General features: G+C 33.2%; 3 protein-coding genes across 3 annotated transcripts; 1 reads left to right on the top strand and 2 right to left on the bottom strand.

The window, feature by feature from the left end:
* Window positions 1-104: 104 nt before the first annotated feature.
* LOC149901194 (dyslexia-associated protein KIAA0319) lies at window positions 105-14,452 on the bottom strand. Its single transcript, XM_090111406.1, has 14 exons — window positions 13,951-14,452; window positions 13,363-13,590; window positions 12,637-13,139; window positions 12,436-12,556; window positions 12,070-12,299; window positions 10,248-10,470; window positions 9,545-9,702; window positions 8,968-9,108; window positions 8,247-8,487; window positions 7,307-7,497; window positions 6,348-6,638; window positions 5,687-5,894; window positions 3,676-3,840; window positions 105-2,156 (listed from the first exon to the last, which is right to left on the bottom strand). The coding sequence occupies exons 1-14, from the start codon at window positions 14,105-14,107 to the stop codon at window positions 1,996-1,998; spliced, it is 3,018 nt and encodes a 1,005-aa protein (XP_089967532.1). The 5' UTR covers window positions 14,108-14,452; the 3' UTR covers window positions 105-1,995.
* A 1,239-nt stretch (window positions 14,453-15,691) lies between these two features.
* Window positions 15,692-17,936, top strand: LOC149901193 (kallikrein 1-related peptidase b27-like; the record flags this gene model as incomplete). The annotated part of the gene is made up of 6 exons (XM_090111443.1): window positions 15,692-15,781; window positions 15,999-16,182; window positions 16,624-16,826; window positions 17,141-17,266; window positions 17,362-17,388; window positions 17,564-17,936. Coding segments are annotated over 6 exons (888 nt in total), but the record flags the coding sequence as incomplete, so codon positions are not given.
* LOC149901192 (cytochrome P450 4c3-like) lies at window positions 17,852-24,931 on the bottom strand. Its single transcript, XM_090111420.1, has 10 exons — window positions 24,775-24,931; window positions 22,721-22,810; window positions 22,254-22,364; window positions 21,614-21,799; window positions 21,072-21,268; window positions 20,915-20,981; window positions 19,718-19,901; window positions 19,292-19,443; window positions 18,722-18,910; window positions 17,852-18,094 (listed from the first exon to the last, which is right to left on the bottom strand). The coding sequence occupies exons 1-10, from the start codon at window positions 24,929-24,931 to the stop codon at window positions 17,910-17,912; spliced, it is 1,518 nt and encodes a 505-aa protein (XP_089967546.1). The 3' UTR covers window positions 17,852-17,909.
* Between the last annotated feature and the right edge of the window lie 1,119 nt (window positions 24,932-26,050).

Genomic DNA, 26,050 nt, shown 5'->3' with positions numbered 1-26,050 from the left:
TTATATTACACATTCAATTTAAATATATGAAGTGATAAAATCCAAGCGTTACCTGCCTACTTATCTTGATAAGTATATTCAAAAATTCAAAATGGGTAAAGCAATAAAAGATAAAAAAATCTAGAATATGATTTTAATAAATTAAAAAAATAACATTGGTAATATGTATTACACAGTAAAATAAGTACAAATACATTTACAGCTGTCATCACATATTATTATGATTTTATAATTATAATTAATAAATATTATTAATACTCATACCATTAAAATAATATAAAAAATATTGAACTTAAAACTAAGACTAGTTTATTCAAATCTAAGTAATTTTTTTATCATTGAAACTGACTCGTGGTAGAAATACGCAGTATAACATTTTTATTACTTCAAATTTATATTTTAAATGTTTGTTAGGACCATCAAATAAGACATTCAAATTAATTTTATTATTTAAAAATCGACGAGTATCACGAATTCTTTAGTAATTACCTCAATTATTTCATAAAAATACGGAACTCAGTACCTATGAAGCAAATAAATAAAGCCAGATACGTCACATGTTTCCACGATTATTATGTACCTAAATCATTAAACATTTTAATGGATAATTATAAAAATCATGACATCACTTTAATATAGCAAATTTTATCTTACTTATTATGCCTTAATCAATATTTTGTTATTATCTTATCTGTACTGCATACTGCTTAATATTAAACGTTACAAACACGATTATTATAATATGTAAGTACCTACAAAGTACAATACTAGAAAAATACATATATAAGATTTTGTATAACATAAAAATAAATTTAAATAATACCGAAGTCAAAAATTTTATTTATGTGACCACTGACCAGTTAAATAACTAATGGAATTCATATCAGTTTTTTTGTGCATGTCATATGCTAAAAATTAAATGACAAAAATGTGCCAAATTTTTTAAAACTTATTTTTTTACTAATTTATTCTCTTTAATCCATACGTTTTCACATTTAGCTTATGGAATTCTACAAAGCACTACTAACACGTCTTATTTATAATCACATATATTACAAAAATATTATGGAATATATTATCATCATCGTCATTACTTCATACTATTTTATCTAATAAGTACATATAACAATTTCCAAGTCTGTATATTTTTACCTTATGTCGAATTTATTTTAGTAAAATGACACAACAATTTTACAGATCAACATGTTAAGTATTAATTTATTATTATTTATAATCATTTTATAATGTATTATTCTTATGGACATATCCACTCAATTTGATAAATTTTTTGATTAATGAGATTTATCAACATTCGTTTAAGTAATAGGACATACATACATCTATCGCACAGGTATCGCATATACTTTTACCGATTAAAGCATATATTGTGAAAGAAAAATAACAAAAATAAAATTAAGCTAGTCATATATAAAATATAAAAATAATAATTTTGGGTTAATCCAATACCTTGACAATACCTTAAATTGTGCATGGAAATGCTAATTTTAATACATATAGCCATATATACATATATGTATTTGAAGTACGATGAAGCGATGCAAAATGTTTAAAAGAATCTCACATCTGTGTCAAAGAGCTTTTATAAGCTAAGAGTCAATCACACTTCACAGTAACTTTTCTAGAGTTCTTCTTTATTCATTTGATCTAATTAAACTATCCATAGACCACATATTAAACTACATAAAGTATGAAGTTTTCTTTGTGGAGCAATCTAATTAAGATCGTTTTTAAATAACACGATTTTGAAGAACTATTTGGGTTGTTTTAGTCTACTTTAGCATTTTGTATAAATTTACGAATACTTCCAGAAATACTCTAATAGATAAAGTGCTTTATTTAGTTTAATACGGTCTGTGGCTGCATTCACAACGGTTATCGACCGGACACCGAACTAACATGGCAATGTGGTTTCCGTTCCCGTTTATGGAATGCATCAATCAAGTACACGTGGACATAAGCCACGATACGACGGAGCTACGTTTTGATCCGTCGAGACATTTTGGCGCCATTTTTCTTCCATCCGTTGGTTTGCGCGTCGCCGTTCGCGGCGCGTGACGTGAATGACGTCATTTTGTTTTTCGTTTCGTATAGCACGTCAGAATCCGTGTCCGTTTCGGACAGGTCTTTGCTTGTGACTGGAAAATTAAGATTTTTATAATTATATTATATATGACGAAAACTCAAGAAAAAATTACATTAAAATTTTAAACAAGCGCACATGTTTGGCGTAGAATTTTTGTGTGTACTATACTACACAAAAAATACACATTCATATTATATACATTATAATGCGTACAAACACAAGAAGAATTTTTCTTTGTTAAGCGTTAATAATGTATAAACGCTATACATTATTAACGCTAACAAAGAAAAAGAATTTTTCTTTGTTAAGCGTCAATAATGTATAAACGCTATACATTATTAACGCTAACAAAGAAAAAGAATTTTTCTTTGTTAAGCGTCAATAATGTATAAACGCTATACATTATTAACGCTAACAAAGAAAAAGAATTTTTCTTTGTTAAGCGTCAATAATGTATAAACGCTATACATTATTAACGCTAACAAAGAAAAATTCTACTTGAAGGCTGGAGTCGGAGGCCCGTATCCTTCTCCTCACTTTTGACAGTCCTTTTTATTCCTGTTAGCACGCCCACCATCAGCTAGACCAAAAAGAAGTATGACTTCAAAAAAAAACCGGCCAAGTGCGAGTCGACTCGCGCACCGAGGGTTCCGTACATTGCTGTTTCTTTTGATTGCGTTGACATAGAAGTTTGATTTTGTTACAGCTTAAAGGTATTATAGACCTTTTTTTTTTTTTTTTTTATAGTGGGGAAATCTTCCAAAGATACCCACGGCCCCCGGGGAAGGAGCCGTGGGTTATGTCGGATTCTTACCGACTAAAACCCCACTGTGTTCCGTCGAGCCGCTTTAGTGATGGAGCCGCGGGTATTTGTTGGAATTCTTCCGCGACCAAAGGTATTATAGACCTGAGTATTTGGTATGAATTTCAATTTAATACCTCTACGCGTTTATGAGGAAATGTGTAGTAAGTTTAAAATTATTAAAAAATATATATATTATGTGATGTAACTAAAAATTTATGGTTTTCGTAATTTTTCCTTTATCTATGCTATAAGACGTTGCTTCGTACCAAATTTCAAGATTCTGAGTTCACGGGAAGCACCCTGTAGGTTTTGATTCCCTTGCAAGTGTCGAAAATTTGCGGCATAAACGGCTTTATCTTTTGATTGCGTTGGCTTAGAAGTTTGATTTTTTCACAGCTTCAAGGGACAGTAGACCTGAGTAATAGATATAAATTTCAGCTTCATACCTCCACGCGTTCCTGAGAAAAAGGGTCTTGACAGATGGACGGACGGACGGACGGACGGACGGACAGACGGACAACAAAGTGATCCTATAAGGGTTCCGTTTTTTCCTTTTGAGGTACGGAACCCTAAAAAGACGGGTTGCACTCCGGGAGTGCTGGTAGAAGTGAAAACTTGATTATTAATGTTGAGCATGTTTGATATCCATCCGTCTTACGCTTTTTCGATCAGCTGGTCACGTGTCCTGACGCGAGTTTAAGATTTTTTAGAAAAAGTGCTCAACGCCGCTAAAGAAGTTTTCACTTCAAAAAGTTAATAAACTCACAGGGCTTCTCTTCGAGGTCAGCGCGCGGCAGCAGGCGGTAGGTGGTGCGGCGCGGCTTGCGCGGCGCGCAGGCGCGGCGGGCGAGCCGCGCGCACGCCCACCACGCGCCGCACACCGCGCACAGCGCGCCCAGCCCGCACACGCTCGCGTACACCACCGACCAGTCTGACGACATATTATTATGTTATAAACTAATTTTTACACGGAATTTGCATAAAATTTAAAAAAAAGCGTGTGTGCCGAGCACACGTGTCAGAAGTGAAACTTCTTTGGCAGAGTCATAGATACGTTCATGGCTTGACCTTGAAATTTTACTCATAACGCGCCTAAAGAAGTTTCACTTCAAAAGTGTGCGCGTACAAAGTACACAAGTTAAAAGTAAATCTTCTTTGCTACGTTCGTCCTTTCTCAATCGCACTTCTTCGAAAAAGAAAACACTGTACATCTTCGTGACGGTAATCCCCACCAGTTATTGCGTGTTATCCGTTATAATTTTACCCTCATGCGCTTAAAGAAGTTTCACTTCAAAAAATCTAATTGTTGTATCTAAGTTTGATGGTAATTTTTAGAGATGAAACGGATATCCGGTAACTATCCGGTATCCGGCCTATCCGGCCGCCATAATACTATCCGGCCGAATACCGGATAGCTACTATTCGGCCGGATGTATATCCGGCCGATTAAAAAAAAATTGCTGGATAAAAGAAACATATTTTTGAGTAATTATTTGCTTTATTTAACAAGAATCACATTTCCCCGAAATCAATGATTATTGAATATGTTACGAAACTTGCAAGATATTATTTTACTTGATAGGTATTAAAATTATTGCAATTAGATTATTTATTATTAGATACATTATCTGCTTTTTTCGCTTCGCCGCCACGAGAAATATTAACATTGCATAATAAACAAAGAGCTAACTTTTTATTTTCACTGCTTATGTCAAAGTATTCCCATAAAGACGACATTTTCTTCACCGATGCCATTTCTCGTTGCTAAATCTTTTAGACCTATGTATAAGTATATGTATGTACTTAAAATAATAAGAGCACAAATAAAATTATAACCTAAAAATGATCACGCACGTGTCTGCCCTGCATGCAATCGACCATAGAAATCTAAATAACAAGACACATAGAAGGGCTATAATGTCATAATTCGTATGAAAACCGCTGTCGCCAAAATCAACACATTCAAACCGAAAGCTAAACAGTACACACAAGTAAACTATGCCTTTTATTGGACACTTGGACAGCTTGATTTTAGTGAAAACTAACTTAACTATTAAATTAATCTTTTGAATATGTATCCTAACGCACGAATTTACGGTTTATTTTAGAATAACATCCCTAAGTATATGAGACTTTTTGCTCCAATACGAACAAACGTGATAATAAGAATGGTCGACTGTGTCATTCATTGTTATTTCGATTACTATGGTGACACTCGTAATACTTGTAAATATTCTATAATTTTAAGGAAAAACGGCATTATTTCTAAAAAAAAATATTTTCCGATGAAATATTATTCCTTTATAAGTATAATTACAACTTGTGGAAGAATTTCCGCAATGGGAATTGCTGAAACACACCATGTATACACTCATACGTCTCCAGAGCAACTGAACAGTGACGAATGCACTGGTGTTGTGCAAATCACCTGAGTGGCGACAAGGTCACGCACGCTTACGACTTCTAGTGTCTTGTTATTTAGATTTCTATGCAATCGACACAATAATAAAATTGTACAATTGTTAACTTCACTCATCAACGAAAAGACCCGAATCGAACCGAGTCCATCCTATCGTTCGCGCGACGCCTACGCAAACGGCTAAGTTTCGCCGGATATTCGGCTATCCGGCCACTTGGTCGGCCGAATATCCGGTATCCGGCCAAACTGCTATCCGTTTCATCTCTAGTAATTTTACACGACATGGCCGCATCACGTGACCGCGCGTGTGAATGTCACGTGGTTATTCCGTCCATCGCTACACCGTGTATCATCTCACCGCAGTCCGGCAGCGCGTCCGGCTGCAGCTGCGTGAACAGGCTCTGCATCCAGAACGCGTCGCAGCGGCACGTGCGCGTGGCCTGCTCGCACACGCCGCGCCCCGAGCACGCGCTGAGGCAGCGCACGGGCCGCACGCGCGCCGCTCCGCACGACACCGCCGCGCTGCGCGACTGTTGCAACGCGGCTAAACCGTCCATCGCTTCACCCTGTTTACAAAAAAAAAAAAAAAAAATGTTGTGTGGTTTTATGAAACCACGGTAAAAGTGAAACTGTTCGAACGGTTCCGAACACTGCTTTGTGTAGCGCATGTCGCGATACACGCGACATGCACTACACAGACCAAAAAGTTTGAGACGATGTAATAAAAGTTTCACTTTAAAAAAAAAATAATAGAATCGTACTTATATTATAAATGTTTGTTTGTGGGAATGGATGGATATTTGTTATTCTTTCACGTAAAAACGACTAAACCGATTACATTGAAATTTGGTATGTAGGTAGCTGAAGACCCAGAATAAGAATAGGCTACTTTTATCCCAGAAATCCCACAGGAACGGAAACTATTCGGCTTTTTCTTTGAAAACGCGAGCGAAGACGCGAACGGAAATCTCCTCTATTGCTTCCATACCTACATATTCCTAAATGACAATCTACAATACCTTTTCAGACAAAAAGTAGATGATAACCGTATTGCCGGTATCGATTTCCCCGCGTATCTCAGTCACGTTGACCTTCACTCCCTCTTTTAGTAGAAGCAACATTTTCTGCACTAACGTATCCAATTGGCTTTTAGTATACGTCGATATGGGCGTGTTTATGGTCATTTCTAGAAGTTTCATCTCTAACGGGTCTGGCTTCACTTGAACGCTAACTGTATCTCGACTCGATTCTCCTTGGTCATCTGTCACTGTTAGTTCGAACACGTACCGTCCGGCTTCTATGTTCGTGAGCTGAAATATTATAATTTGGCACATATGAGAAAAAAGACTTTTATGGTTACCCACATATGTTTAAAAAATCTATTTAAAGTAACTAGCGGTCCGCTCCGGCTTCGTCCGTGGTACCTACATGTTTAAACTATCCTATCTCTCAAGTTGGATCGAATTGCACATGGTGTGCGAATTTTATTATAATCGGTTAAGTGGTTTAGGAGTCCATTGAGGACAAATATTGTGACACGAAATTTATATATACATACTAGCGGTCCGCCCCGGCTTCGCCCGTGGTACATATGAAAAATAGATGTTGGCCGATTCTCAGACTTACCCGATATGCACAGAAAATTTCATGAGAATCGGTCCACCCGTTTCGGAGGAGTATGCAGACTAACATTGTGACACGAGAATTTTATATATAAGACTAGCGGTCCGCCCCGGCTTCGCTCGTGGTACATATGAAAAATAGATTTTGGCCGATTCTCAGACTTACCCGATATGCACAGAAAATTTCATGAGAATCGGTCCACCCGTTTCGGAGGAGTATGCAGACTAACATTGTGACACGAGAATTTTATATATAAGATTAAGATTAACAGGTTTGCATGTTTAATTGTCAAATGGTATTAAGGAGTTTCAAAGTACAGTTTAAATTAACTTTTTTTACATAAAACTTAACTTACCATTAGTACTGGTTGTTTATCGGAATTCAATATAACAGTGCCCGCTGCTAAACCAGAGGCAACCCGCGTCCATTTCCAAGAGACTATTCTAAAGTCATCAGAAGATTTCGACCCATTTAGAATTAAAACAGGCAAGGGCAAGGTCAGTACTTGATCTCCGCCCGCATCAGCTTTCGGTGGACTATTTTTATCTATGAAAGGGAATAAAATAATAATTGCTACAGGTATGCTGTATTTCTGCTAGGTCATGCTTTAGTTAAATGTAGATTTTTAAGTATTGGAAGTACATTTATTTACATTTATTTTCACAAATCCATGTTACGATTTTCCTTACAGATAATCCAAATAAATGCTATATTAGTCCAGCAACCCATTTAAAGAAAACGGTTGAATTCATGCAATGTTCTTTATACAATCTGAATGATGTTAAATTTGAAGAGAAAATTTTGGTTGTGTATGATATTGGAAAATTATATATTACTAAAGGTTAATAGAACATAGGATTTGTATTCTGCTGTGTGCTTGTATTGGTTGCTAATAGGATTGTAGTCTTTTGCAAAATATGTCTTTTTTTATAATGATTCAATATATGTATAACAGAAATTACATCCGCAGAGGCAATAACTTCTACTATATAGATTTTAACTTTTAGTTAAGGCATGGGGTTTTCTTTATTTTTTAAGCTATTGCATAGCTTCTATCGCGGGCCTTGAGCGCGGGGACCGAATCCAGAAATTCCGTAACGAAAATAACCTCACGCTCCCCACTCCGACGGGCACGGAGGTGTGGCTTGAAGGCATGCTATGCAATAGCTTTACCGCGGCAATCCCCGAGTGCCACACGTCTTTTTTTTATTCATGCATATTACATACATTTTTGCCACACATATTAAAAAAATCTAACAGAGCACTAAATATGTTTCCACAAATTGTAAACTTACTCTGCGTGACAGTGACAGTGACATTCTTCGTAGCAGTGTTGCCATTATCGTCTAGCACAGTGAGCGAGAACACGTACTGTCCCTTAGTTAGTGACGTGGCGTTCGCTATGGACTCGTTAAAGTTGATAATGTTAGAGTTAGTGGGACCGGATAGACAACGCCAGGTGTACGCGACTATCTTATGGTCGTCGCGCGAGCCAGTGCCGTTCAGCACGATCCATGTTTGTGGCAGTGATATGAACTGGAATTAATCACGCACCATTTGTAAGGCTCGAATTTATTTATTTACAAATTAGAACATATTTTATTTTATTCTTTGTATATTTGAAAAACAATCAAATAAAAATAATAGACTTTCTCATTGAAATAGAATAAATAAATTCGCGCCTTTTTCATGCAAAAGGGTTTTTACATATTTACACATGTTGTAGAAATCAGTAAGCATGCGGTTATGTTCTTACATATTCATAAATGTAAATATTACTCATTGTCCCTGTGAAAATGGCTGTTTATTTTATAAACTTGTAATTAGTAATGAAAATCTCAAGATTGCAAATGCTTGTGTATTGGTTGGCAAACAAAGCAAAAAGTAATATATTTTATACCAATCTTTCTACACATTGCTTTGTCTTGTAGACTTAAGTACACAGCCTACTACTGACTATGAAGAATGACAGACAGCTTTATACATATAGATAACTTAATTTATTTATAAACTCACGGCATCAGGCCCAGCATCGGCTATAGGGGGCGTGTTTGTCGGCGGTTTGACAAACACATGCACGCCCGCCGTCGACGACTGTCCCGATGAGTCTGTCACTTTTAGCACGAACGAATACATGCCTTCCGACAGGTTCGATAACTGAAAAGACGAGTATTTTGTGTAAATTAATGTTGTAGTGTGTTGTTTTTTGCACTATAGTAAAGAATCTGTAAAAAATTGATTTTCGGTAAGGAATTTTGCAATTTTTAAAATGCAATAATTTCCTAGTCTAATTTCCAGAGAAAATATTTTTAATATTCATTATTTTATACAAGACATCCTTTAGAGTTTAGGTAGTACAGTAAGGTACTCAAATTCTTATCGACACGACACAGATGCGACGTTGCCACACTTCCTTCTCAAAACTTAGTAATAGTTCTAAATGGTGATCTATTATTTTAATTTGTATATCAAATAATTTGTGTGAATTAAATACTATGCTGGTATTGGCGGTTTTCAAGAAAATACTTTTGAATTAGATTAATTTAAGTAGTCCCCTATATTTACTTAAACTTTAAAATTGACATTTATATACCTGTAAATAGGGCGAATGAGTATTTTGCATATCAACTGCTTTATTTGCATCTTCAGCAGATTTCGTCCATTCCCATGATGTTATTTCGTGATCGTCAGTAGAAAGAGAACCATTTAATGTCAAATTATTGTTAGGCAAGTATATGATTACATCTTGGCCTGAAAATATATACAATCATGATTTATTTATTGTTTGTATAAATAACTAAATGGATTAAAGTATAATTGTCCCTTTGATAATAGTTTTTCTATACGATAAATCAGTTCGTGGAATATGTTGTAAATAAAACATTTAAATGATAAGATATTATCATGTACTATAATGTGTTTTATAATGTAGTTAGTTTTTATATCTACTTGCATCCTACTAATATTTTAAATGCGAAAGTTTGTGAGGATGGATGTATGTGTACATGTTTGTTACTCTTTCACGCAAATACTACTGAACCGATTACAATTAAATTTTTATCACACATATAGAGGGTATCTTAGATTAACACATAGGATAGGTTTCGTATGGATTGGGATAGGGGGGAACCCGCATAGTTCCCAGTTTTTCTTTGAAAACGCGGGTGAAGCCGCGGGCGGAAAGCTAGTACCTACTTTATATAATCAAAACAAAATCAAATGCGTTAAATATAATTTTGTACTTGAGAGCTATATTGAAATGTGCAAAGGTACATATTTGAAATTCTTAATATTACCTGCATTTGCTTCTGGAGGATAGTCTGTGGGATTTAAAATAGTTATATTGGCTGTTGTAGAGTTTTTTACATGGTCTGAATCTTCCACAGTCAATTTAAATGTGTAGTTTCCTGGTTGTTTCAAGTCTTTTAGTACTAATGTTGCACCATCTTCTAATGGTGGTTGGTAGCCAATGGGACCAGAAGTTAGCTCCCAATGCCAAGATATTATACTATCATCGTCCTAAAAATAGTTAACTAATTTAGTTTATATAGTTTCGACATCAATTAGGTAACATGAATTACTTAAATTGATACTTAAAATGGCGATAAAGACTTTTCTCTGTCACCAATTTAATATGAGACTGTTGAATTTATACATCACTAAATTGTATAAAATAAAGTCACTTTCAATTGACCTTTAAATCTACATTCATAGAACAACGTAGAAAGCTGTTACAAAGATCAGCCGATTACAAAAAATATCATGATTGTTATCAAATGTGGGTACTTAATGAATTTTTCAATTGAAACTATTAAGTACCTATCATTGTAACCATCTTATCATTACATACATTTTTTTTTGTATTATACATATACAAATTAGGATAGCTGCACCACAAATTTTACTTATATATATATATATATATATATATATATATATATATATATATATATATATATATATATGAAATAGCTATAGAGAATAAATAATAGAGCTAAATTTTTTTTTGAGATTTTATTAAATTCAAACTCAAACTCAAACATTCATTTATTCAATTAGACTACTATTTAGTAGCACTTTCGAATCGTCATTACATAAGTATTTTTAACATTTACCACCGATTCGGAAAGCAGTATCTATGGAGAAGAATCGGCAAGAAACTCCATAGTTGCTCTTTTAAATCATGTCAATATTACATAATATGTAACTTATATCTAACTACATAATAATATATCATAATATGCCAAAGAACTGTCCTGTGGTTTTTACGCGATAACCCTCCATGGGTCTTTATCGTCTATATATTCCTGAATACTGTAGTACGCTCTCTGAACTAGTACATTTTTTATATAAGTTTTAAATTTAGAACTACTAAACTCTTTAATATTGTGAGGAATTCTATTATATAAGCGTAGGTATACCTTGACCCATAAATGAATTTTTAACTTTAGCTAATCGGAAAAATGGCATTTCAATTCTATTCCTGTTCCTTGTGCCATAATCGTGTCTATCTCCTACTCTTGTGTGTAAGTCGGAGCTTTTGTGTACATGCAAAATATTATTAAATATATACTGTGATGGTACAGTAAGGATACCAGTATTCTTAAAATGATCTCTTAGTGAGTCCTGAGCACGTAAATTATATATAGAGCGAATGGCTCTTTTCTGTATGTAATTGTAATTCTGTATGTTACTATGTATATTATATTAATGTATTAAAATTAACTGAGTAATATAATAAGTACTCCACTAAAAAGTACTTATCTAATTATTTAATAATAAACACTTTGATAGAGGATTTATCTTAAAAATTTGCATGACGTATTTAGGTCGTGAGTCGCAGCTCAGTTATTAGAGTGAGATAAAATTATAAAGGACCATTGACCCTTTTTAAATAGAGTTATTTAATACATTTTTGTAATCGAATTGATAAACATTTAAATACAACATGTATGACAAATGAGACACGGTGGATTATTGTTTTAAAATGCGTTTTTAAATTAATGTTTTGCAGCAAGCATGATCATGGAATGGGTCAAGGTCTATTCAGAAAATACTTTTATACTCATATATGATGAAAAACTGTTTGAAACTTTCTTATCTGCTTGTTTATATTACCTTGCTTGCACTTCCATCCAAAACGGCAAGAGAATTAGGCAATTTAATAGTCTGCGATTGTGGTGTGATGACCACTTGAGGTGGCTTGTTGATGCGTTTCGGCGGCAGCACTGTCACATTAGCGTAACCCTCGCCATATGAATTAGTTCCGTTCACTGTGACTTTAAAACAATACTGTCCCTCTGTTAGATCTGTTAAAGTCACTGTACTTCCGTTTTGTTTCATGTTACCTAGAAATATAGAGTTTCATAAGTTTGAAAACTAATATAATTATTTAATTTTCTTTTATAATTTTATTAATGTCTAGAATAAACAGTACCTACTGAAGAAAAATCAATTGAGAACAACTAAATATAATTTTTTTACCTGTGAATGTATCTTTGGGTTGGCTAACCAATGTCCATACATAGTTATAATGACTCATTGTGGATTTTTCATCAGGTATTGTATATGCATCTAAAGTAACCTCATTTTCGGGCAGTTGAACCTAAAAAAAAGTGAAAATATAAGTATTTCAACCAAGAATCACATGAACCACTTTAAACTTAAAAAACTTGAATTACCGACCTCCTTTGATAGTATGGAAACTGTTAAATTTTGAACTGGTTTATTTTCTTTTGTTTGAGACAAAATATCCTCTGGTTTCTTAATTGGTTCTATTGAATCAATTGGGCCTTTGGAATATGATCGACGAATGGGCACACAAGATCCCTGTGCATTCATTTCAGTCCCTAATATGCACTTACAAATACCATTATGCATATTATGGCCCAACGGTATGCACTCTGCATTATAAGGACAATCACTTGCCCCTACTTCACATGCAACCTTTTCCAAAAACCGCGATGCTAACATCATCTCATTATCGTTACTATTTGTATATTTTTCATACTGGGACTCATCTTCATCAATTGTAGGAAGGTTGTTGATAAAATGTGATAGGAAATTGGATTCATCAACATCAGCAATTTCATTATTACCATTAGAATACGCATATACAGGTTCTTCATCTTGGAAGTTATTACTTTCTTCTCTAAAACTTGATTGGCTTAGTATTTCAGACCAATTTTCTATAAAATAAAAATTACATAGTATTTCAATGAACATATTTATATATGATATAGTTTACAACATTATAAATGATTCACTAAAACACAACACAATTGAATGATAAAAAAATATTTAACTAAAAATATTTTCTTAGCCTCTAGGATCTAGATCATTTACATAGTTCAGGAAGACGTCAATATCATTCAGTTCTGAAAATATAAATGAAATGTTATATAACATTACCATTAGGTGAAACTGGTTTCACAAGTATCATAGACACATGGCTATCCCACTTGCGTCCATTTCTTGGCAGTGGTAGACAAAGTTCGTCACTCGCACACTCTATATGAAAGCATCTCGAATCAACAATGAACACAATATTGCAGATATGAGTAAGGCAACATGCCATAACACATTCTTTTAGACCCTTTAAATCTGTTTTTTCTGTATAGTTTCCAGCTGATAGGTTTCCTGGAAAGATCATTTTCAGATTTGTTATTACCATAATATAATGGTCTATGAATACATTTAAAAATAAAAGAAATGCTGCCTTAAACCTTTAATAAATATTTATATCAAAAAAGTACTGAAGTAACTTTATAATATTCATAATACTATTTCTCATCTATTCCATTTATAAATACATCTGGAAAAGATCAAGATTTACATTTATATACCATATCCAAGAGTCTAATTAATGGTTTTAAAATAATTTTGTTAAAAGGTAAAAAAATAAGCTTGATTTTGATGTGTTTATCTAAAACATATGTTTCCATTGTCAAAAGCATTACACATTATGAAAATTAGTTTAAAATAATATAAATAACTTACCTATTGGCATAAAATTATCAAAATTTTTAGGGTATAGTTTCGGACAGCTATTGCTTTCATATTTTTCACCCCAAGGTTTGCTGTATAGCGATAGAGTAAAACTTGTATGTACGAATATAATAGCAATTATTACACCAAAATAACTTTTATAAATCATTTTGACAAGGATTTGGTTTAATCACTTCACATTAACTTGTATTGCAAACACTTTGTTAATCACATAATTTAAATAACAATATTATACGAAATTAAAAACATCTCTATCTCGACCGGAGGTAGTAAAGCGAGTAGATACGATATATTTACAAGTGGGTGTAGAGAGATAAAATAATTTAACGTTGGAGCTAATACTATTCCACAACATATACAGTATTATACGTATTTATTAAATAAATAGAAGTATGTAAAACTATCTGTACTACTGATACACTACAATTTTTGATTTATTTCAAATTATATCATTATTGGCAAACAGTATGTATCTCTATCAGTGACAGTCAGCTGCGCAGTCAGCTGTCAAAAATCAAAGTAGAGCAAGTAGAGCCCTTGGTAATAGAGCCTAGAGCCCAAACACCAATCAGGTCTATAATCTATACATCAGTTTTAAGGTTTTTTACACAGTTTTTTGTATAAAAAAACTGAAAAAAACCTAGTTTTATAAAATGGTTATCAACTGTAATTGGCAACTGTTACACAAAATATCAACGTTCTATAAATGTGTATATTTAATACACTTGCAACATATATGGCCAGAAATTGGCGTTACTACATTCAGTAAAGTGTAGCGCATTACTTCAGAATTTAGGATGCTAGATGCTAGAATTGCTGAATTAATGGTTACGAGGCTATACAGTATACTGGAGAAACATCCTAATAAACTTGCTAGTGAATTAACAAAAAAAAGTAACAAAAATGTCGACCTATTATAAATTTGCGAATTGCTCATATAAATTTGCGAATTGCTCATATAAATTTGCAAATAATTAAATAACATATAAGAATTACATATTTCTGTTTCCCTTTTATTAGTACTGCTTAAAAAAGCTTTTCGCTACTGTATTCTATCGTGTTTCCCTTTTTTGCGTGATGGAGAAAGAAATAAACATAGTTACAAACTTTCGCATTAATTATAATATTATGTAGTAGGATAGCTTAATTAATAGGATAGTACCATAGTACATTTTCTTTATTCGTTATTGAGTTAATCTGAATACATTCTTGTGTAGGTGTTCATCAATCATACATTAAAGTTTCATGTTGTAGGTAACCTACTTAAGTTATATTGAATGGTAAACACTTAAAAGCGATTGTTAATATTTTTGATTTCATTTCATGTTATGATTTTGTAGTTATTATTGTGTGACGAAAATTTCCATTATTTTGAATTGGGTTTTCTTTTAAAACGTATACATAATTAGTTAAAAATGGGAGCCGGACAAATTGGTGGCATAGCAACTTTGCGTTGGTATTATTTTATGACCTAAATATTTATTACTACATTTTAATTCATTCTAAATAATTTTAATTTTTAATCTCATATTAATGCAATACTTTATTCTTGGTTTATAGAAATGTCCTGTTTTTGAACAGGCATACCTATTTCTAGAAAAATACAATTTTGATATGCATTATAAATGTAGATAGGTAACTACATACTTACAATATTTATCTATATTATTATTCATTATAATTGTAAGTAGGTAATAAAATAGCAGTGGACTGTGGAATGCAGTTATAACAATATATTTATTTCATTTTAGTGGATATCGATTTCCAGAATGCTGCTGGTTTTGTCGGTGAACCTGCCCAGGTCACCGAAGGTCAACATGTCGTATGTACTTTTTATAAAATAATATACCAATAGGTAATCTACCTAGGTATAATATTACTATTCTAAGATCTACGGACGTAACAACTAAATAATAAAAATCAGAAGAATCAAAAGAATTTTTCAGTTCCTGAGATAAGCGCGTTCAAACAAACAAACTCTTCAGATTTATAATATTAGTATAGATAAAGCTTTAATTAATTATTTGTTATTTTACGAGGTCCATTTCTTGTCACATGCAATGCTGTTCTGTGTCGGTGCGTTGATAGAACCTCATGTGGTGTTGACAACGGCCAGTTGCGTGATGGGTGAAAAATATAAGTTCAATATTTACGCTGGAACTCATAAGTTTATTGAAGGTGTTGGAATATCTCGTCAGGTTCAGCATTTGTGCATACACAAAGGTAACTAAGCTTTGTGATGTTTCAATAATATCATGCCTGTTTGAAGATTAAAAATGATCTAGAAAAAACGTTTTTTTTTATGTATCTAGTATTAATTAAGTAGTTAATTACAACTCAAGAATATTCGTTTTTATTCGTAAGATTTTTGTATAATTACAGCTTATTGCAATCCCCGCTATTCTAAGTTATTTTTATGAGCATTACACGATATTAAAATTCCATCCATCCATTCAGCCCGGATAAGTCCACTGTTGGATGTAGGCCTTCCCCGTAACGTACCACAGTTGGCATAGTTGGCACCGATATTTGGCTTTGCTCAAGCATCTGCGTCCGGCTGTCTCTTCATTTGGCCTGCCATCTTTATGTCCAGCCGTCTCAATATCAAAATTGGTGTAATTTATAATAATAATAAAATGCAGACATGAATTGCTTGCTTTTCAGGTTATAATCATTCCAATCGATGGATGGATTGTTCTCGTGATAATATTGCATTGTTGCTTGTGACTCAGCAGTTTTTCTTTCACAAACGGGAACCTGGTACTGCTTACGTTCTGAATAGAGTACGTTATGGCATCTCTAATGATATACAAAAACGCATTGGTGATCCTTCATGCCATTATTTTGGATGGGGAAGTAGAAGAAATGTAAGACTTTCATTATAAATTAAAAAAGAGTACAAAACGGGAAAGCGGATGAGACGACTCATATACCTAGTTCAAATTGTTAGGTACTTATGTGGGGAGAGAGATAGAAAATAGTCAATTTATTTCCATACGTGCAAAGTTAGAGCTGTCTCTACCTACTATTACTATGACTAAAACATATCAAAGGTGTGTCGTGTGTTCCAATTGAACTTGAAAACCAAACATTTGCTACTTCAAAGTTGAATGCTTGAGAGACTTTATACAAACACATGTCATGTTTACACTATAACTGTGTAAGTTGCGCAATATTCCAGGGATATTTGATACCTCTGCTGATAGATGCACGTCGAGTGGACGTTACATTACTGCCCCCAGAAAAATGTCGTGAGATGTGGAATTATAAAAACCAATATCTATGCATTCAACAACCACAATGCAAGGTATATATACCTAGTCTTACCTAGTCATTGAAATAGAATGTAGTGGGTACCAAATTTTAATTTGTTTAATCTAATAATGTGATGTATATTTTCAGACTGAAAATCATGGCGCATTATGCCCGGCAAGTACTGTTTAGGTTATTTGTTCTCCTGCCACATTTTAATTAAATATAACATTAGATTTATATAGTTAGGTGTCTTCTGTGCATGCTCAAAAAAAAATTATTTTGGAATCATTTATGTACAAAGCGGGAATCAGTATCCTAGTAGATAATTTCCTTTTCTTGTCTTTTATAGGACGATTTAGGCACAGTTCTTATATGTTCTGGCTATGTCCAGGGGATAATGACGTCACGTTTGATAGATCGACCCTGTGGTGTCGGATTTATGGATCTCAGCAAATATACGAAATTCCTAACTTGCGGTGTAGATGACTCTCGTGACGTCATGGATCAAGACGACTCCCTATCTATGGATTTTAATAAGGGGCAAGGATCGACCCCTATGTTAGCTACTGTAATGGTTTCTAGCGAATCTGAAGAAAAACATGGCTGATAAATGTAAAATAAAATATATTTTGTCAAACACACTGGGTATTTTATTAAAATTTAAAGTTCAGACTTATGAAGGCAATAAAAAAATTCTACATCCTTATTCTACTACATATTAAGTTGTTGTCCAATCTTCTTATCACTCTTATTTGGTGTCCGTTTATAGGAAACAAGAGCATTTCTATTTTAAGTGGTCCAACCTCATCTGCCAAGATCTTGTAGCCTCTTACAACACTGGATATGATAGACTTCATGATTATCATGCCAAAGTTTCGACCTAGAAAGAGAAAGAATTACTTTTTTTAACGTTGTAATAGATGCGCCTATTTGGAAAAGTGGACAGACTATGATATATCTAAGTCTACGAATCTTAATTTTAAGTAGGTAGGGTCAAAAACCCTTAAGATGGAACAGAGAAATTATGTAATCTGTTATAATTAATCTTTATTGCTAATACTAGCGGTCCGCCCCGGCTTCGCCCGTGGTACATGTTTACGTTTTCTCTACATAAGAACCATCCTCGTAGTTCAAGGAATATAATAAAAAAAGAATTATCGAAATCGGTTCAGCCGTTCTCGAGTTATGCGCTTACCAACACATTTTGCGATTCATTTTTATATATAAGACTAGCGGTCCGCCCCGGCTTCGCCCGTGGTACATATTTATGTTTTCTCTACATAAGAACCATCCTGGTACTTCAAGGAATATAATAAAAAAAGAATTATCGAAATCGGTCCACCCGTTCTCGAGTTATGCACTTACCAACACATTTTGCGATTCATTTTTATATTATAGAAGATATATATTATCCATCAGATAGTTATAAAATCAATGCTAAGTATTTAAAAAAATATAGAAAATAGAGGTAGATATAGAAAACATAAATTTAAAAATTTCCTCTCACCGATGCAGTTTCTGGAGCCATAGCTAAAAGGCATGAATGCAGCTGGATGGCGATCAACCGAGCGTTCCGGTAGGAATCTATCAGGATCGAATTCATTTGCATTAGGTCCCCATACAGCTTCTGATCTATGTAAGGCAAAAGAACCAACTACTGCGCCTGTCCCCGCAGGCAAAGTTACTCCACAATGCGCTGGAATAAAATAGCATTATTAATTTAAAATGCTTCTTGCGAATAGTATCTATTGTAATGTAAGTCGATTATTATGCGATTCAAGTATTAAATGGTTATCATTTCATAGAGAGCTAACTACTTTTTATTGTACTCTTTTTATGAAAACAACTGAAACAAATACATAGATATAGTAAAATTATTTCCTTTTCAAAATATCGCATAATAAAGGTTGTTCTTTCATAGACTCGCTTGAAACTATTATAGTGAAAGTAGAAAAAGAAGAGAACAAGAAAATCATTGGTAAATACGATATGAATATTCTTCATTATTTTTCGGAAAAGAAAAATAAGCAAAATCCATAAAACATAACGGTAGTTAGGAAGATTATGGAAAACTTACGCAAATACAACGGCCTGTCAATATTACGAGCTATTATGGGGACTACAGTGTAGAGTCGCATACTTTCTTTTATAACTCTTTCTAAATATTGCATTTGTTGAATATCTTCCTTCGTGGCACCCCTTTTCGAATTACAAAAAATTTCGTGTTGTCTAAAATGAGTAAAGATATTGCAATAAAAAAAATAAGAAGCTTAGGAGCAAAGAGAGAAATGATTTTTTTATAATTCTTGTTTAGTTAACAACAATACACAGAATACACTCAATCTATATCGACTTATTAAAGGAGTATTTTCTAACTTACTAATATTATAAACACATAATAAGGATTTTGCTTGCCGGTTCTTCCGCGGGTGAAATTGCGCGGAAGAACCGGAACGGACCATAAACCATGAGTGAAATCATAATAATAAAAACAAACACTTACTCCTGCAACACTCGTTCCTGAACATCAGCATGGATGCCTAATAGCACCAAAGTATATGCAATAACAAGAGCGGTGGTATCATTACCAGCAATAGTTATAGAATCAATGTGCTCTCGCAATTGTTCGTCTGTAAAATCTATTTCACGACCAAACAGCATATCCAAAACTGCTGTTAACTTTTCACCTGTAATTATAAGCATTATCTTTGTATTCAAAAACAAACAACAGAAAAGAAACAGCCTCCGTAGCAATCCCCGTAATTCGTAGAAGGAAAAAAAATCATTCGCCTTTGCAACATCAACTCAAAGCAAGGGTTCCCGGTTCCTGAGATTAACGTGTTTTACTAAACAAACAAACTTTTCAGCACTTTAATTTTATAGAATGGATGAAAAAAAGGACACATCTACCTAATAGTCAAATAAAGCCAAATGCCTAAAATGACGAAATGTTTAAGTTTTAACTGATAACAATAATATTTGGTTACTTTTGGTAATGTAAACACAAAGTTGTTATATCCTATATCAATTTAAAATCCATTACGATGAATTAATCGAGTACATACTACGTAAACAGGTAAGAATGACGTATCTTCAAGTCATAAATTCCTTGAAATATTGAGTGAACTAAAATAAATATTCGTGATGCATCTGTACGGTATAATACCTATTAAATATTATACGTACCTACAGTATTTAGTTAGTCGTTTAGGTAGTACACTATTTCATAATTTTTTATCACATTCTGAGAATCTGAGATTACATTACAGTCTTTCAATGGAAGTATGCACTATACAGTACACCTTCATAAAGGCATAAATTCTATTCAATATTTACTCGTAATCTAGCAAATTAATATGACTTTGTTTAGCGGAGTACTTCAAAGTGCATATTGTTCTTCATGGCATTCACAATGCGTCATTTATTTCTATGTCCACTGTGACATAAGTGTTGACTACTTCTTTGAATAGGACATTTCGCAAAATATAATAGGATTGGATTTGTGAGAAATAAATGGATCTTTAATGCACGTGATGTTTTATTAAAGTTGGTACTTATGTCTAACTTTGTTAGAGACTTTAAAAAGTAGGTTTAGGACCAACATGTTTGTACCTATGATACAAAACTAATTATGTAGGTACCTATGTATAAATGGCCATCACTTGAGAAATAGGTACCGACTTCAACATAAACGTCTTACCTGGTGGCTGAGAAAACGTTTTCATCTTCTTATTCCGTTCATACTCTTCGCGTTTTTTTCGAACAACCTGAAATAAAATAAAATTAATAACTTATTCCAAGATCGAAGAGAAGGCATTTTCACAACGCTATAATATCTCATTAAACTAGATATTAACCTCATCGGTGAATTTATGGGTAAGGTCAATGTTTTCTCTTTGCTGTTTTGCATACGGAGTTAAATTGAACAAACAATCGGGTTGCAGCCACACTTTGAACAGGCGCATATTCAGTATAGACATTACAGTATGGCGGGCGCGAAGGTATGGTGTGTCTGGTGAATGTTGCACATCCATTCGCTCTCCCATAGCAGTTTCTGCAATAAACAGAGTTCTTATTTCTATAACGATATGCACACAAAAATACGTCTTCTCTACATAGTAAAAAACAAAGTCGCTTTCTCTGTCCCTATGTCCCTATGTAAGCTTAAATCTTTAAATCTAGGCAACAGATTTTGATGCGGTTTTTTTTATTAGATTGAGTGATTAAAGAGGAAGGTTTTAGTAGGTATATAATTTATTATGTTTTAGACAAAGCGGGCGAAGTCAAAATTTCTATGTGGGTAATGCGCGTTCCCTTTTTACTGACATTTTCAGAAGAGCAATGAATTCCGGTATTTCTTTTCAATAGTATATAATATGTATGTGTTATTAGTTCTTACCGAAAACAATATCCAAGGTACAGGCTGTGATGTATTTGAGGACGTCAAATTTTTCTCTGCCTGATTCCTCTTGGAGTTTGTCGATTAAGATATTGGCCTGTTTTGAGATTACAGTCACATATTCTTCTACTACCTTGTTATGAAACACGGGCAATAATACTTTTCTATGTGACTTCCATAAACGTACTGTGAAAGAGATAATTCATTAATATTAATAATTAAACTAAACTAGGTAGTAGGTAGGTACTATATTGCATGGGAGATCTTAAAATTTTAAAATAGTATCTAATAGTTTGATTACCGATGTGTATTACAAAATATTACATACAACATAATTTTCAATTTATCCATTGACCATGGTCCATGGATAAACAAAATGATTTCCGGCTCCAGTTCTAATATACGCTCGCGCTAGTAACTATGAAGGAGACCGCAGTATGTAATTATTAATATTTTTTTAAAGTTTTATTTGTATTTGAACATCTTCAAGAGTATCAGATTAGCAATTCACTAGAATGAAAAAAATATTTTATACCTATATTGAAAAAAATATTCTTATGCCAAGTGTTATTTAAGATATATTTCAAGAGCTCTTATTTAAATTTACACTACTCTTGCTAATCCTATTAGCGATACTTACGAGGCGCAATAAAAAGTCCGTGACCAAGCCAAGGCCGTAAAAATCTGTATACAACATCTTTGTCTAGGCAATTTTCCAGTACCACTTGAGCGTCTATTGGATTGGCTATTGCTGAAAATTTAAATCGAATTTGTTTTTTTTTACTGAGTTGCGCCTTAAATAGCGGCTATTAAGGCCGTCATCTCACGAACCTGCTGCAGGGGCAATATTGGGACCATCTGGGTAGGAAGCAATTTCAGTTGTTCTCTAAATTGCCCTTGCTTGCACACACACAATTGGAGCCAATTACGGGTCCAATTTCAAATTGCCCCTGCTGGAGGTACGTGAATAGGCGGTTTAAGTTGGCAAAAATCGGTATGAATCAAGTCAGGTCTTGTATAAGTGAAATTTTATAACAATTAATAAAATAATTGGAAAGAGGCTATCTAAGTATCTAGCCAAAAGGAAAACATAAGTATGCCACTTACCGACGTATAATTTTGGACCCAACCAAATCTTTACAGCGCCCCTATGTTGTAAAGCTATATCTGCGATGTCTTCAATGTTGTGTAAAATTTCTGAAAGTAATCACTATTATTTGTTTGTAATTATGATTCTATGATGATTGTATGTTTAGTTGCTCTAGAGTCTATCAGATTGTATATTCAAACTACCGATTATGAGTAGGTCATGTTCCGGTTTCCAGTCAGAGTCCAGACTCAAACCTTGATTTGAATTTCATTTTCAGCAATACAATTTTTACGGGGACTACAAGAGCTAGAATGACTCAATATGTAGAGCCTCTACGAGTGTAGGTTGTTAAAATTTTTAATATTCATTTGCGAAAATTTTCTTATAGAGTATCATGAAGAAAAAAAATGTTTAGGCATGTGTTAATATAATTTGTACTTAATATGTGTGAAACAAGTGAAGTTCAATGCTAAACATGTTACATATTACATGAAACAATTTGCGAGTTACGACGTACCTACTTGTTAATGCCATATAAGTACCTATCTACTTATTAAGTTGTTACGTTTAACATTTCATAGTATGAGGCGTGTGTGATTTTCGCTTGTGTTTTTTTCCGAAAAATTGTAAATAGTTCCAACGTCAATTTCCCTTCAATTTGTTGCGCGTCTTGGCATAATACTATATCACTTCAAGAAAGTACTTATCTATTATTATTAAAATAATAACGCCCTGAAATGTGACAGAGATTATTTCTCTTCGTACCTACTGCTTTGGTATTTTCACCTCACTTTCATGCCCCATTATAGCTTAATTTATGTTTATACAGAATTTTGGGTGGTTTTGGCAAGCAAACCATTTTCATTTAACTCATAAAATATTATTGTATGGAATTAAATTAGTCTTACTATAGTCTTTTCACTCTATAGTAACATTATGATTACAAATCTTTAAATGGCCTCTTAGAAAAGTAGAGATTTACCATACCTACTTGTCGCATACCCCATCCATCTATTATGAATATGACATCACTTATAAAGATGATGATGACACCATGGTCACCATATAAATTACTATGTATACCTATACTTATACTGTATACTTATTTGTGTTTTTTCAACAATGTAAACTCTCATTTAATGTTTACGTTTTGTCAAACATTGTTCACGTGAAAAGCTAATATTAGAGATATGTTGCAAAATGGTTGCAAATGAAAACAATTTATGAGTACGTCAAGTTCTTCGTATAGAATGATGACTTCTTTTATTAGATTAGCCTTGAAATTTGAATCACCTTGACTATGATGTTACACTTATATTTAATTATTAGAAGGGAATTTTTTTATCGCTTACCTGTCGTACTGGTCGTACTAGTACGAAAAATTAATATCTAGTGTAGGTCGGTCAATACGGTCTACACGCATACGTTTTTAATAAATATTTGATATACCTAAGCTTATTTTCAAAATAATATACAAGATCAAAATCGATTCAAATAATTATTAATAGAGTTTGCTGTGTAGCAATAAATTATAAAGCCGCCTATTGTGCAAAATTTTTGTACCTCATTAATGTGTACAACATTTCCTACATTGTTTTGTACAATGAAGTGTTATAAATAAATACAAATAAATCAATTATTATGTTTATAAGTTTTCGTAGAGGCCGCCCGCCCACGCTACGTAGATAGATACTAGGTACCTACTATTTACTCTTATGCATACTCACATTGGTAATTATTTATTTTAACCTTTTCCATGGTTGATATAAGGTAAGAAAGAACTAATTAGGATATAAAAATGTTACTGAACGAAGATTTTATCAAAATATGTATTGTATAAGCACAACATTCTTAAATGTGAATTTTCATATTTAAAAATCGTAGTTAAGTTTAAGGATTCTAATGTGTTTAATAGTAACTATTGAAATGATAAAAGTTTTAAGTAGTAGGTAGTGGTAGTTCAATAGTGCCTTATAAAAACGAAATCTTTATAATGCGTCTATATTCCACGAATCTATTGCCCTATTGGAATATATGTATGCACAGATACTTAAAAATTATTAAGACATACTTTCAGTATCGCCTAAGAACAGCATAGCGTTGCCGATGAAAGGTAATGTGGGAGGTACTGGAAGAGCAGCCGTGGCTCGATCTAAGCGAGAAGTAGCTAACGCCCAGTAAAACCAGCAGCAAACAGCTACGAGCAACAGGGCCACAACGATGATCATCTTGACCTGAAACAACACTAGTTTTGTAGATAATTATCATCTACTATATAAAAATAAGTCGGGTTTTCTGACGCTATAATTCCAGAACGCACGAACCAATTTCCACGGTTTTGCATTCGTTGGAAAGGTCTCGGGCTCCGTGAGGTTTACCTATAGCAAAGAAAAGGTGTCTCTGGTGGCGAAACGGAGTTCGTCCGGTTTGCTAGTATCATATAAATTATAAAAAAAAAGAATTAATAACCGTATTTAGTACGGTCTGCATAGAAAATCAAGATACCTTACGTCAGGATATAATGTCAGAAAGTAATCACTAATCTCTATCAAATTTATTTTTAATGAATAAATGTAACTGCTTGCTCTACATCTACAAACATGTTTTGTTATTGGAAATTAAATTAAAGTTGTCTGGTTTTTTTTTATTTTTATCACCATTATACAATGAGTGTTATTATTCTGCAAGTTGTCATTCAATTCAATAGAGATTTTGAAGTTTAAAAATTCATATCGAATTTATAAAATAATATTTTACATTTAAATTATTCTTCAAAACGATTCTTCAATTCCTCTGAATAATTAAAAAAAATGTATAAATTAAGATTAAAATTCTATTTAATTAACTAGTCAATGGGTGCCACTCAGAAAATTTATAAAAAAATACTTACTATTTATTACCACTAATGTATTATCAAACAATCGTAACGTAGCTACGGGTGACGTTTTCGATGTTTAGAATCACACTCAACTCAAAATGACGAAGTGGTGACGATGGATGCTGCATGTGTTATTTCCTAGCATTGAATAAGTTGCTTTACACGATACCTATGCAAATATTTGCAAGTCGTAATATATGAGTATATGTCTAAGTATCCTACGTAAGTTATAATTAACGTCTTTTATCTAACAATTACAATATGAATCCTATCTCTTGTGAGTTGTGAGCATTTATTAGATTATGTACCTAATTGTGTACGTTATAATATGAATTTTCCAAACTATCCCAATGTTTTGGTCCCAAAGCCTGCTTACCTGCTACCTAAGTAGTAGTTTATTTGCCGTGGGAACAAAGATGGGTACATGAATGACGATGATGATGTTGAGGGTTTTTTAACTCTTATTTCT

Source organism: Colias eurytheme, chromosome 17 (genome assembly GCF_061535395.1).
Source record: "Colias eurytheme isolate Ceu_HAF_F1 chromosome 17, ilColEury1 Martin Lab GWU primary, whole genome shotgun sequence".
Lineage (NCBI taxonomy): Eukaryota > Metazoa > Arthropoda > Insecta > Lepidoptera > Pieridae > Colias > Colias eurytheme.
Note: the sequence above shows the minus strand (reverse complement) of the source record. Positions and strands in the feature narration are given on the sequence as shown.

Coding starts and splice junctions, on each gene's coding strand:
- LOC149901194 (XM_090111406.1), bottom strand. CDS start 14,107: ATGATTTATAAAAGTTATTTTGGTGTAATAATTGCTATTATATTCGTA. Junction 6,639..7,306: donor ATAAACAACCAGTACTAATG/GTAAGTTAAGTT, acceptor ATAATATTTCAG/CTCACGAACATAGAAGCCGG. Junction 5,895..6,347: donor TCTACTTTTTGTCTGAAAAG/GTATTGTAGATT, acceptor TTTTGTAAACAG/GGTGAAGCGATGGACGGTTT.
- LOC149901192 (XM_090111420.1), bottom strand. CDS start 24,931: ATGATCATCGTTGTGGCCCTGTTGCTCGTAGCTGTTTGCTGCTGGTTT. Junction 21,800..22,253: donor CGGACTTTTTATTGCGCCTC/GTAAGTATCGCT, acceptor TCTCTTTCACAG/TACGTTTATGGAAGTCACAT. Junction 21,269..21,613: donor TACCTTGGATATTGTTTTCG/GTAAGAACTAAT, acceptor TGTTTATTGCAG/AAACTGCTATGGGAGAGCGA.